At 42.6% G+C, this 12,604-nt stretch overlaps 1 protein-coding gene across 2 annotated transcripts in view; it reads left to right on the top strand.

The window, feature by feature from the left end:
• Positions 1-11,957, top strand: part of DNMBP (dynamin binding protein) — a 94,500-nt gene extending 82,543 nt beyond the window's left edge. For both annotated transcript variants that reach the window (XM_063102865.1, XM_063102866.1), the window contains 6 exons: positions 2,150-2,278; positions 3,422-3,754; positions 4,139-4,318; positions 5,964-6,162; positions 8,103-8,653; positions 10,287-11,957. In XM_063102865.1, the coding sequence (XP_062958935.1) occupies positions 2,150-2,278; positions 3,422-3,754; positions 4,139-4,318; positions 5,964-6,162; positions 8,103-8,653; positions 10,287-10,472 (1,578 nt within the window). In that variant the 3' untranslated portion in view covers positions 10,473-11,957. The remainder of the gene's footprint in view (positions 1-2,149; positions 2,279-3,421; positions 3,755-4,138; positions 4,319-5,963; positions 6,163-8,102; positions 8,654-10,286) is intronic.
• Positions 11,958-12,604: the final 647 nt, after the last annotated feature.

Here is a 12,604-nt window from a genome sequence, read left to right as displayed (position 1 = left end):
TTTGTTGGTCTTTTTCTTACTGATTTGTAGGACCTCTCTATATATTGGAGAAAATAATCCTTTGTCTGAGATAATGGTTTGCAAGTATTTCCCCCTAGTTTGATGACTTCTGAGTTTGCTTAAAGTGTTCTCTGCATGTAGAAAACTTATTTTTGTGTAATCTAATTAAACTTTTCTTTTATGGCCTTTTAGTTTTGTGAAAATGGAGAAAGTATTTTCCTATTTCAAGATAATAATAAAAAAAACTGCTGTATTTTCATACTTTTATTGTTTCATATTTTTTTAGGCTTAAGTATTTGCTCTTGGACTGGCCATTTAGCTCAGGTGGTTAGGGTGTTGCCTTGTAACACCAAGGTCAAGGTTTTGGGTCCCTATACTAGCTAGCCACCAAAAAAAGTTAAGTTGTTGCTCTAGCTGGAATTTACTTTAGTGTATATGAGGTTTGAGGTAGGGATCCAACTTTTAATTTTTCCCCAGATGGTTATCTAATTGTCATCACTTATTGAGTAATCCCTACTGATATGAAATGCCCCCTACATTTATTTTAAATAGCAAACTCTCTCCCTTTGTGTTTTAAAAATGTAGTTAGGTAAAAATTAGAAATTAGGCTGGATAAAACTTTTCAGGAGCACATTGGCTTAAAATGAGAGATTCTACAAAGACAATATTGAGGTAATTATCAAGGATGCTCCCTTATCTTACTGCTTCTTAGGATTTTCCCTTGCAATCCCTCTAATTCTGATACCCCTCTGTTGGCTGTTTTTTCCCCATGTTTTCTGAATGTGTAGCAAGTATATGTCTGAGAATATCTGAGACCTCCAACTCTTAAAAGGCTCATCTTTATAGCAGTGGATGATAGCATTTTGAGGTGGGTGTAACACTGACAACCTTCTGATGGACGGGTCCATTTGGTTCTGACTGCTGACAACAGAAATTAAGGGAGAAAATGCTGAACAGTTTTGTCACCGACATAAAATGAAAAGGACTGCCCAACAATAAATTAGACAGATTGGCTGATAGAGAGCCAGCAAGAACATAAGCTAAGGGACACTGACCATATAATTTGGTATTGACATTGGCATATGAGCTGATATTTTGGGACTTTATAGAATTTCTTTTAAAAGGCAGTAAGAAGACGTTGTGTTTCACATTAGTTCTCCCACTTGAGGGGAATTAGGAAGAGTCCCCAATTTATCTTTCTGACAAAACACTGACTTTATCTATGTACAAGTACAGTACTTGAAGACAAAAAGTCTAAAAATGTCATAATAAAACATCAAGCTGATGTGTGAAGCACTGACGGTTTTTGTTCAAGACATTGTTTACCCTTGCAGTATATTAATGGAATTTTTAGTATATTTAGATTTGATTTGGGTTAATATCAAAATAAGAGAAATTCTCTAAAATTACAGAGGGCAAAAGACTAGCATTATGCGAAGTAGCCAGAAAACACCATCCTAGGGCTCAAAAACTGTCACGATCAATCAGGAGGAGCTCACTGTGCACTCACTCGTTTATTCAGCAAATGGTAATTGAGTCGGTGACCAAAACTGACAAAAGCCCCTGCCTTCCCGGAGCTTGCATTTTATTAGGGCGGTGGGGAGGGAGATGAGACCATATGCAAACATTAGTAAGTTATAGTGTGTGTTAGACGGTGTTTCTGCAGTGACAAAGAATGGAAGAGGCAGAGCAGGGCAGGAGCCACTGGGAGCACCAGCGTCAGCACCGGAAAGCAGGACTGTGGTATCAGTGGGGTGGTCGCAGCAGTGGTTTGAGCAGGAGACCGCATGAGCCAAGACTTGAGGAAGCGAGGTGATCGGTCATTATCAAAATCCTGCAGGAATCATCTTGGTTCTAACTCGATCATTTACTTTTGGGTGAGTTTTAAAACAACCCAAATTAGGGACATAGAGAAGTCTTAAAGAGATGATAAAAGCCCTCACCAGTTTCTTTGTTAATTAAGTTCTTAGACTTTTCTCTAATAAATCATAGTTTATAAGAGTATGCTTGTTTCAAAGGTAAATTATTATACTAAAGAGAAAAATCTGAATTATGGAAGGCTTTTCTCCCAGATTGCTATACAGGGTGAATGCTGAAGGCTGGAAAGTTCTGTTTGTTCTTACTTGTGTCTGTCTCTAACTGGCTTCAGGAATCGGCATGTGTGAAGGTTGTGGCTGCCGTGAGCATGTGGGATGTGTGCATGGAGAGGGGACACCGGGACCTGGAGCAGTTTGAGAAGGTGCATCGCTACATCAGTGACCAGCTCTTCACAAATTTTGTAAGTGACTCTTTCTTCAGCCCACTTTTCATGGATTGGGGCCTTTCCTGGGGTCATCTCAGACATCAGCTCATGCAGAAGTTAATTTCACAAAGACATGCCCTGTGCACCAGGAATACTGGTTATCCTGTAGCTATATTTGTATTAGGGTTTTATGTTTAGAACAGGACTTTCAATTAGTTAAAGAGACAAGTAAGACCTATGTGTATTAAATGGACTTATAGCTTGTGATCAACTTGGTTTCAGAAGATAAACTAGGAAAGAAAAACTAGGAAATTTAAGCTGGCATCACTATTGATAACTGATCAAAAGAAAACAATTATAGGAATAATAATCTGAAAAGGAATATATAGAAGTAGTTAAGATGTTACCAAAAAGATCTTTGAGGTGGTACTAACTACTTTTTAAAGAAAGTACCAAAGGCCAAGTTGTTTGGGAAATTCTAAATAGATATATCTGGGATTGTTAAATTGCAAATAGAAATGAATGGCTGGGATTTGACAGTTTCTTAGAGATTTCTAGATGGCTTTAAGGCTGAAGAACACACGCACACTTGAGGAGCTCACGGGTGTCCAACAGTAAATTATTTTAATAAGATACTACTAAGTACCTATTTATGTTCTATATGTGTTCAATACTGTACCCTCAACATCTGTCCCTCTAGAAAAAATTAAAGAGAAAAATTCTTTGAAGAGTGAAAATGGATATTACCAAGTAGTTAAGATTATGAAAGGTATTATGGGTGTGTGAGTTACTGTGCCCCAGATTTATGTAACAACTAAAGGTAACAATTAAATCTGAAGTTCAAGCTATATAGACACGTGTAAATAAAGGTTACCAGATAGACTATCACATCTGGTTTGCAATGTAAACATATCAGTGTGCAGTTTAGCATTTATCATCTAAGGAGGTAAGGTGGGAGCAGCATATTTTGCACACGTATTGGTGTGTGGGAATTGTTGGGTGAAGTGTAAACTGAGAGGTTTTGCAGACTATGCATGTGGAGTCTAGTGCTGCATCAGCAGGATGCTGTGGTGCACTAGGAACAAGGCAGATGGTTCAGGACACAGCAAAATCAGTTGTAGAGAATCACACATATGGGGTGCTGACCAGCCGAGCAATGTGCCTTTCTCGTCCCTGCAGAAAGAGAGGACAGAACGGCTTGTCATCTCTCCCTTAAATCAGTTACTGAGCATGTTTATGGGGCCCCATAAGCTGGTACAGAAACGCTTTGATAAGCTCCTGGACTTCTATAACTGTACGGAACGGGCAGAGAAGCTGAAGGACAAGAAGACCCTGGAGGAGCTGCAGTCTGCCCGGAACAACTATGAGGCCCTGAATGCGCAGCTGCTGGACGAGCTGCCCAAGTTCCAGCAGTACGCCCAGGGCCTCTTCACCAACTGCATCCACGGCTACGCCGAGGCCCACTGCGACTTCGTGCACCAGGCTCTGGAGCAGTTGAAGCCGCTGCTTTCGGTGAGTTCCTTGTGCCTTCTGTGGGAAAGTCATCTCTGCTGTTTTCCTGTATTTTTCTTGGAGTGCACACAGGGTTGTTTGAGAAATCCAAACAAGGTGATTTGTATCATTTGGTCAAGCCCATCAGGAATTCTTGATTCCTTGATGGTGTCATGAAACCTGGAGTCTTTCCATCTTGAGCAATTCCCGAACAGTGGGCCAACATGGCCCCAGTCAGTGCCACAGAGAGCTTTGTCACCTCAGGCTGCAGTGTTGGGAGCTCCCAGACCTAATTGCAGCTGAACTTCAGCTTCCAGTTGGCTCTAATGAGGCTTTGTCAGTCCCAGTGATCTTTTATCCATGTTCTCTTCTTTCCACTATCTTGGCTGTTCCCGTGGGCTCCAGTTACTTAAAGTGTCTGGCAGAGAAGGAAACCTGATCGCCATCTTCCATGAAGAGCACAGCAGAGCTCTGCAGCAGCTCCAGGTTTTCACCTTCTTCCCAGAGCCTCTTCCAGCTACCAAGAAGCCATTTGAGAGGAAAACCACTGACCGCCAGTCTGCTCGGAAGCCACTCCTGGGCCTGGTGAGTAGGGAACTGGGGAAGGGTGGTAGGGCCTGGCGGTTAAGAGTGTGCACTCTGGAGCTAGACCACCTGGGTTCAGATCCCAGCACTGACACTTAATTCACTGCGTGTCCTCGAGCAATTTGCTTAACTTCTGTGCCTTGGTTCCTCATCTCTAAAACACAGATAATAATTGTACCTACGTATAGAGTTATTATAAGGATTTAAATAAATTAACATAGGTAAGGCACTTAGAAATTGCCTGGCACGTTGTAAGAACTGTATAAATAAGCTGTTATCATCATCATTATCATTAACATTGATGGACCTGGCCAAGTCTCTATAGATTAACAACTTAATAGAAATCTTAATATTTCATAATAAATGGAGAATAAAGGCTATTGAGTTCTCATTCATTCATTCAGTATTTACTGAGTATGACCGATGTGCCTGCTGGCACTTGATGGCGACCGCCTGTAGTTTTCTCATATACTCGACGTGTACTTCAAGCTGCCCTCCGAAAAGCGTTCTTGGATCTTAGTCCCACACCAGTGAAAGGAGTTAGTAAACTATCAATATTAATATGTCAGTCAATAAATTAAGGGAACCAATTTGAAGGTATATTAATTCTGCCAGGCCTCTCTGTTTTTGATCATGTATTGGAAAAGTTAATGCCTGGCTGCTTTTTGAGAAATGATCCAAGCTAGATAGATTAAGTGTGTCACTGGGTCAAGCCCATCAGGAATTCTTGATGGTGCCATGAAACCTGTGGCTGTTTTAACATCTCTTTCCATTCTGAGCAATTCCCAGAAGAGCTGGCTGCCCTGGCCTGCAGGCAGTGCCATGGACAGCTTTTTCTCGTGGCAGGGGACAACATCGGCAGCTCACACAGAGGGAGCTAGCTGCAGCTCTTTCTCAGCTGGAGTTCTGATCTTTAACTTACTTCTTTCATATTTTCAAAATTAGGGTAAGAAACACCAGATTGTATGGACTCATAATCTAAAAGACTGCTGATATGAGTTGCTTATAATATTTTTGCCCCATATAATCCCATAAACATCAATTTATATTACTTTAAAAGGGAGAATCACATTTATTATTACCTTTATTTTTTCTTATTTTTATGACTATTTGTTTTTATAGATGGGGAATATAGGGAAAGTCTCAATTGTTTAGGTTCGTCTAGCAAAATATAAGACCACCTAGAGCATGATGCTGATCACACCAAGGTCCCGGGTTCGATCCCTGTACCAGCCAGCCACCGAAAACATAAAAAAAGACCTAGTAATTTTTTTTCTTTTTTCTTTTCTTTTCTTTTTTTTTACATATTTTGATTCTTTAGATGGCATTTGAATCACCAAAGGGACCGAAATGTTGCCTAAACAATCCTGATTTTTACCCAGCCACATGGGCTGGCTCAATCACAAAAGCATCTGATGGGGTAGTGAGTGGTTGATTGTCATTGCATCATTTCTGGACTCTCGCTGCTATGATACTGGCCAGGGAGGGGTTTTTTTTTTTTTTTGAAGGAAATGTTTCTGTTTTTGTTTTGGCAACTGGCCAGTATGGGGATACGAACCCTTGACCTTGGGGTTCACAACACCACGCTCTAACCAACTGAGCTAACCCACAGCCCTGTGATGAAATATCTTCTGATGCCTTTTAGCCAAGTTACATGCTACAGTCAGAAGAACTCCGGGCCGCCCTTCTGGCAAGGTATCCCCCTGAAAAACTCTTCCAAGCAGAGCGGAACTTCAATGCTGCTCAGGACCTGGATGTCTCACTGTTGGAAGGTGATGTGGTGGGTGTGATTAAAAAAAAAGACCCCATGGGCAGTCAGAACCGCTGGCTAATTGACAATGGAGGTAAGAATTTTATACATCAGATGAATGTAAATCTAAAGGTTGAAAAAGTGATTTTAGCTATACCTGAATCCTGTCTAGCTCAGAAATAACATGACAGTATTTGATTAAAGGGAAAAATAATCTTAAAAATTCTATCCATCTCTAGATGCATAGTGCTCATATCATTATTGAAAAAGAACCTGTTTCTGGTTATGTTTTTAACAAATTCCACAAGAGACTGCATTACTTATTTTTCAAGATCTTGCCATATTTTACGGCTCTTACAGGCAGGAAATTCTGCCTAATGAAATCCTCTCTACTCTCATCCTGTTCTGAGTAAGCCACATAATGAGCTGCCCTCTCCCAATTTCTGTTTGTCTTGTGTGTGTATGAATGAAAAACTCTTGGGTTTTCTTTGCTTTTTGAGTTTTTTCCCCCATTGCAAACACATTGCTATTTGGGAAGTGACTTTAAAGACAGCTCACACCTTTCGGTGGGGGAGGAGGTGACTTATAGAATTTAAAGAAAAGTACAAAGAATAATACTGATGTATAATCTGTTTATCTTCTTTAAAACAATTCCAAAATCCAAAAACCTCTGAGAAACAAAATTTTTTTTTCCAGAACCCATTTGCCAAACCAGCACAAACTGATGTGAGACTGTTCATAATCGTGGCTTATCCCTTTTGGTAGGAATAGTTACATATTTTCCTATAGAAACATTAATGAGTCTGATTGTGGGGTGCTGACCCAGACCCTGCGGGGAAGTGTTACTTGACTACCTTCCCAAAATCCAAAAAATCTGAATTCCAACATATATCTGGCCCTAAGTGTTTTAGATGAGGATTGTGGGCCCACATACTAAACATCTGTGTACACACCACTCGGAACTGAAAATTTTAGCATCTTGTAGATTTTTTTCTCCTCCCCCACTTCTGCTTACCCACAGTAATAGAGGTTGGAAATGGGAAAGGACAGACAAAAGATGGAGCCTCCTAGGGTCATAGGCAGGTGACAGCCACCGATGGGGTGAGAGACAGACAGACTCCTGGTAAAGTTTCTATTTGTTCAAGAAACTGCTCCATCCGTGGGGTCTTTTATCTACTCAATCCTGAGAAGTAAAGTGGTGGCAAGAAGCCCACAGTAGCAGGATCAGCTGTTAGACCCTCCGCCCCTCCCCACATGCCCAGGGCTCCTGCCCGTTCGTTGAGTGGGTATTTATGGAGGGTCTGCCATGGGTGAGCATTTTTTCAGGTATAGGAAATACACTGGAGATCAAGAGCGAGATGGCCCTTGTTCTCCTGGAGGTTACATACTCTGGGTCTGTGCCTTGACAGATTTTTCTTTCTTAGTATCCACAGGACAATTTTTTTATAACACTGTCTCAATCCCTGTGCTATGCTTGTATATGTGTGTCATCTGACTTAAATAAACAGCTTCCCACTTCAGCATATTCTCACAGTATTTCCACAACGTTCCTAAACCCAAGGATCCCAGTGTCATGGCGGGCAAGAGGGCAGGGAGGCCTACGTAAGGGGCTCCTCAAGAGGAAGGTGGTTTTTAGCGTCCCTCTTTGCCACACTTGGTGTATTTGAACATACACTTAGTTGAGTCTTCTCCTTAGCCATCATCTAGATATCCTGTTAAGTTTTCCTCATATGCCCATTCCCAAACACGTGGGGGTGTTCACTCCTGTCCTCTTACTTGTCCAAAAGGCCTCCTTATCGCTCAACTGTTACGAGCTTGTAACAATAATGAACTGACAGGTAGCCACAGCTTTTCTTCTCTACCCACGCCCATTGCATCCTGGGTTAAATTTTCAATCCGTTTCATCACACACAGGCATCTTATGTCTCTCACTGTTAACCTTGCTTTGAAACCATAGTTTTTTCTCTGGATTCCTCGCTGCCTCCCTCCATCCTTCCACTAAAAGCCCTTGGTGTTTATGTTTCCTTCCTGCAGTCACCAAAGGCTTTGTGTACAGCTCCTTTCTAAAGCCCTACAGTCCTCGCCGCAGCCACTCAGAGGCCTCCGTGGGCAGCCACTCCCCTGCCGAGTCAGAGCAGGGCAGCTCCTGCCCCACCTTCCCGCGGCAGAACAGCAACAGCACCTTGACCTTCAGCCCCGGCAGCATGGCTGTGTCCTTTACCTCAGGGCCTTGCCAGAAGCAGCTTCAAGATACATCTTCACTGAAGGAATGTGACCAAGGAACTCTCAGTGCATCTTTGAACCTGGTTAATGCAGAAAGTGGTCCTTCCAGGTGCCCTTCAGACCCAGACTCCACCTCTCAGCTCAGGCCAGGGGACTCTGCAGATGGGGCCAGAGATATAAACCAACCTGCTGCCACCCTAAGGAGCTACCGAAATGCCAGGCATCCAGAAATGGTTGGTTATTCCGTACCAGGGCGAAACGGGCAAGGTAAAGACCGAGAAAAAGAAGGAAGTGCAAGAGCAGCCCAGGCTCTGGAAGACAGAAATGAAGAGCCAGAAAGCAGCGAGGCAGAAGGCAACCAGGTAAGTGCTTCCCTAGCTTACCGCAATAGTGCAGGTGGCAGGAGGTGTGTTGTAGGGGCAGGAGCGGGCAAGGCAGGGGCTTGCCTGGGACCTGGGGCTGATGTGGAGACATAGGCAGATCTTACCAAGCATGCAAGGACACTCCCTGGTGTGAGCCTGAGCAACTCAGCACCTCTGAGCACCTCTGCAGCTGACACTTCACAGCTGTTCCTTGACCTCTTCTGCTGTGTCACTGGGCATTTAAAAGGTGTCATAATGAAAACTTTTTTTACTCTTTCAGTTCACTAATTCTTCAGTTGTATAAAGACTGCTGATTAGAATAAAAAACATGTAGTTTTTTATTCTATTTTATTGCTAGAGTTTAGAAATTAAATTCTGGCTGTTTCACTTTCTCCTATTCTTTTTGTAATGGCTATTCCTGTCTTGTGCATTTGAGCATAGCCTTTATATCTTAAACATTTTAAACTACATATTTTAAAGCCACTTGCAGATTCTCAGTTAAGCAATCTCTGCTTCCTCCATGGTTGCTTTTGCTCATGCTTACTGCAGCACGTTTTCTCATGTGTTTGTTTTGATTTTGTGTTTTTTGGAAGCTGACTAAAAAGGGTTATCTGAACCCTTGAACGTGGTGTTACCATCAGCACTCTGTCCAAGTGAGCCCACTAGCCAGGCCTCTCGTGTGTTTTATAAGATTTGTCTGTGAGCTCATCAGGAGTTGCCTTTGTTGAGAGACTCGGTCACATCCCGGGTTGGGAAGCGTTGCCTCTGCTGAAGTCTGGATTGCACATGACAGTCTTCAGCTAGCTGCTCAGCTCAGACTTACTGTGCTACCTTCCTTGGGGCTGCAGCTGAGAATGATGCATGCTCCTTTCTCTCTGGTGATTCGCTTACTACCACAGCCGGGGCAGACATCTCAGTTCTGGGCCCACCAAGTGGACAGTTTTTCTAGACATGTTGGTGGAGAAAACTTTCCTTTCTTAGATTCTGACTTTGAGCAGGGAACTCAGTGCTACTCTCATCAACTCCTGTCCCTGACCTGGTCCTCAAACCCCAGCCCCCAGGTGCATATCCATCCTCGGCCCCCATGGGCATTGTGGCTTCTCCGCCTGCTCACTGAGCACCGCCCTCACATGCATCGCCATATCATTTGTGCCCGGAGATCTTCCTTTCTGGATATGAGATTACTTAGTGTTTTGATTTTCTTTTGTGGTTTTATTTGTTTGGTTTTTTTAATTTGGAATTTTTGTGTTTGGGGTATGGAAGTGTATCCTCATATCTCATCCATCTTCCATATTGACTGAAGGTTTCCTCTTTCTCTTTTTAAGGCAACTCTGAAAGAGTGAAAAGGTGTGGATTTTGGTTTTCTTTGAATCTGCAATATCTATCATGGGAGCCACAGACCATATGTGGCTATTTAAATTTTAATTAGTTAAAATTAAATAAGATTAAAAATTCAGTTGCTCAGTCTCACTAGCCCTATTTCAGGTGCTCAATAGACACATGAGGCCAGGGGCTGCCGTGCTGGACAGCGTAGACATAGAACATCCATCCCTATCACTGCAAAAAGTTCTGTTGGGAAATTGCTTGGAGCAATGCCGTCCATTTCCTAACTCACTTTCTCACCCTCCCACAGGTCTATTTTGCTGTCTATACCTTCAAGGCACGAAACCCAAATGAGCTGAGTGTGTCAGCCAACCAGAGACTCAAGATCCTCGAGTTTAAAGATATTACGGGAAACACAGAGTGGTGGTTAGCTGAAGTTGATGGGAAGAAGGGCTACGTTCCTTCCAATTATATCCGCAAGACTGAGTACACCTGAGCCTGTTCTGCCTCCCTCTCAAACTTGCGGCCTTCGCTGTCAGTCTGCTGAAGGGTTCTGGTGTCCCACCAAGAGGGCATCTGCTCCCAAGACCTGGGGCCTTGTCCACATTGCTTAACCACAGCACGGTGGAGCACGGGAGAAGTCTAGTCCTCCTCAACTGGGTTGTAAACCTTGATGCTCACTAGAATTTCTAGAATTTGAAATGGACCCTGGGCTTTGCAAATGATTCAGTGACCATGAGAAGAGAGGCAAGTCCTGGGGCAAGCCCTTGGAAATGAGAAATTTCCAATCAGAAGACCAGTATCCTGTGTATGAAGGAAGCTGTGGTACAGCATTAGAAAATGTCGGCATTGGTTGTACCACACTGAGTCTGCAGTGGCCCCAGGCTCCATCATCAGCTGACCAGAAACCAGTTGGATGAAGAGAATTATGGCTCTGGAAGCCGTTTTAGGCTGTGCTTCTGCAAGTGGCAAGGAATTTGTCAGGGTTGTAACAAACCTAGTGTTTCAAAGTTTCTAGGACACCTCCAGTGTCCAGCACATATTTTCTATTCCTCGTACACACACACCCCTAATTTGTAAATTCCATAAAATACTGCCATCTTTAATTTCTTATTCCCAGATTGGTTATACAAAATTCAACTGCTTTGTTCTTTTAAGAAGTGTTTAAGGTCTTTATTTTCCTTCGACCCTTCATGTGAAAGGTTCTCTTCCTTTGATAGGGACAATCATCTACACCTTTCTGTCAGTCATCTCTACTTTATACAGTCTGTTTGTGGTGTCTTGTGGCACTGTCTCCCTGGACTCAGTAACTGGTAGAGTTGCCTGGGCTAACAGGGTGAGAGGTCTAGCCATTCCATGAAAAGTGTTAGTTCTGCAATGAGCTGAAACCAGTCAAGCCTGGTGGAAGACTGGATGCCTTTCTCCTTTATCCAAGCACACTACTACCATTTAGCTACATCCACAGATGCAGAACACATAACACGTGACTTATTTGAATTAGGATAAGCAGTTCCAGAAGCAGCTTATCCTAGAAAAGGAAGTAAGATTATCTGTTTCACCGCTAACCTCCGTGCTTCAGAGACAGTATTCAAAAACGAGATTCTAAAGTGCCTGATTGTCTTCCTGAAACCAGGAGAGGTACTTTTACTAACCCCTTACACTAAGAATCTTCCCTTGAACGTTCTGTTTTAGCAGGGGTCTTATTCTTAGGATCTTCCCTGCATATTAAGCCTGCCTTGGAACAGGACATTATGAATTTAAGAAAGGGAATTGAGAACAGCCTTACTCCCCTGCTCCTCCACGTGCACATTTGGCCTTAAAATCCTGGTGAATTGGGGAGACACCTGTGGACTCCTTATCCATAGTGTCTCTGCTCATCATGCTCAGAAGGCAGTCATGCAAGAGTCTCTCGTGAAGAGTGTTTATTTTTAGAGGTGTTTATATTTAAGTAGTTATTTTATAAATAAAAGCATTTCTAATAGCCATGAGTGTTTTGATTTCTCTCCATGTTTAACCTGAACATTTTCCTCAGCCTCAGAAGGTATCTTCTTGACAATTCAGTGATTCCAGATTCTGGAAGAATGGGTGATGCTAACTGAAGAAATGCAGGTCAAAATGTATTTTGTCAACTCTGTGCACAGAATTTCTGTATACTCAAAAAATGTACCGGCTGCAGGTGACTGCCTCTTTATTTTAAGCTGTCTTGTACTAGCAGAAAAGAGCTAAAATCTCTAGCTGATGTCCCTACAGGATAAGTATTTTTCCAGTATTACAGATGTGGAAAGTGATTCACTAGGGATTAACTAAAAAGGTCACATAGGACCAGCTCAGGCAAGGTTGGAAGAAGGGAAAGGGGTAACAAGAGTATTGGCAGAGGTGGGATTGAGGACACGATGTGGGTGACAGTGAAACAATTACCCAATATTGTTAAGGAATAGAAAACAAATGTGGTAGAATAAGTAGACTCTTGGAAAGAAACTTACAGGTCACCTAGGCCAACTCTTCCATTTTATGGACTAGGAAAATGGACAGAGACATTCTGACTTGCCCAAGTTATATATCAAGTTATTGATGGCTTGTGAATTTAAACTTCGGCCTACAGGCTCTCGGAGTCTGTACACCTTTCCT

This window comes from Cynocephalus volans, chromosome 7 (genome assembly GCF_027409185.1).
Source record: "Cynocephalus volans isolate mCynVol1 chromosome 7, mCynVol1.pri, whole genome shotgun sequence".
In the NCBI taxonomy this organism is placed as follows: Eukaryota; Metazoa; Chordata; class Mammalia; order Dermoptera; family Cynocephalidae; genus Cynocephalus; species Cynocephalus volans.
Note: the sequence above shows the minus strand (reverse complement) of the source record. Positions and strands in the feature narration are given on the sequence as shown.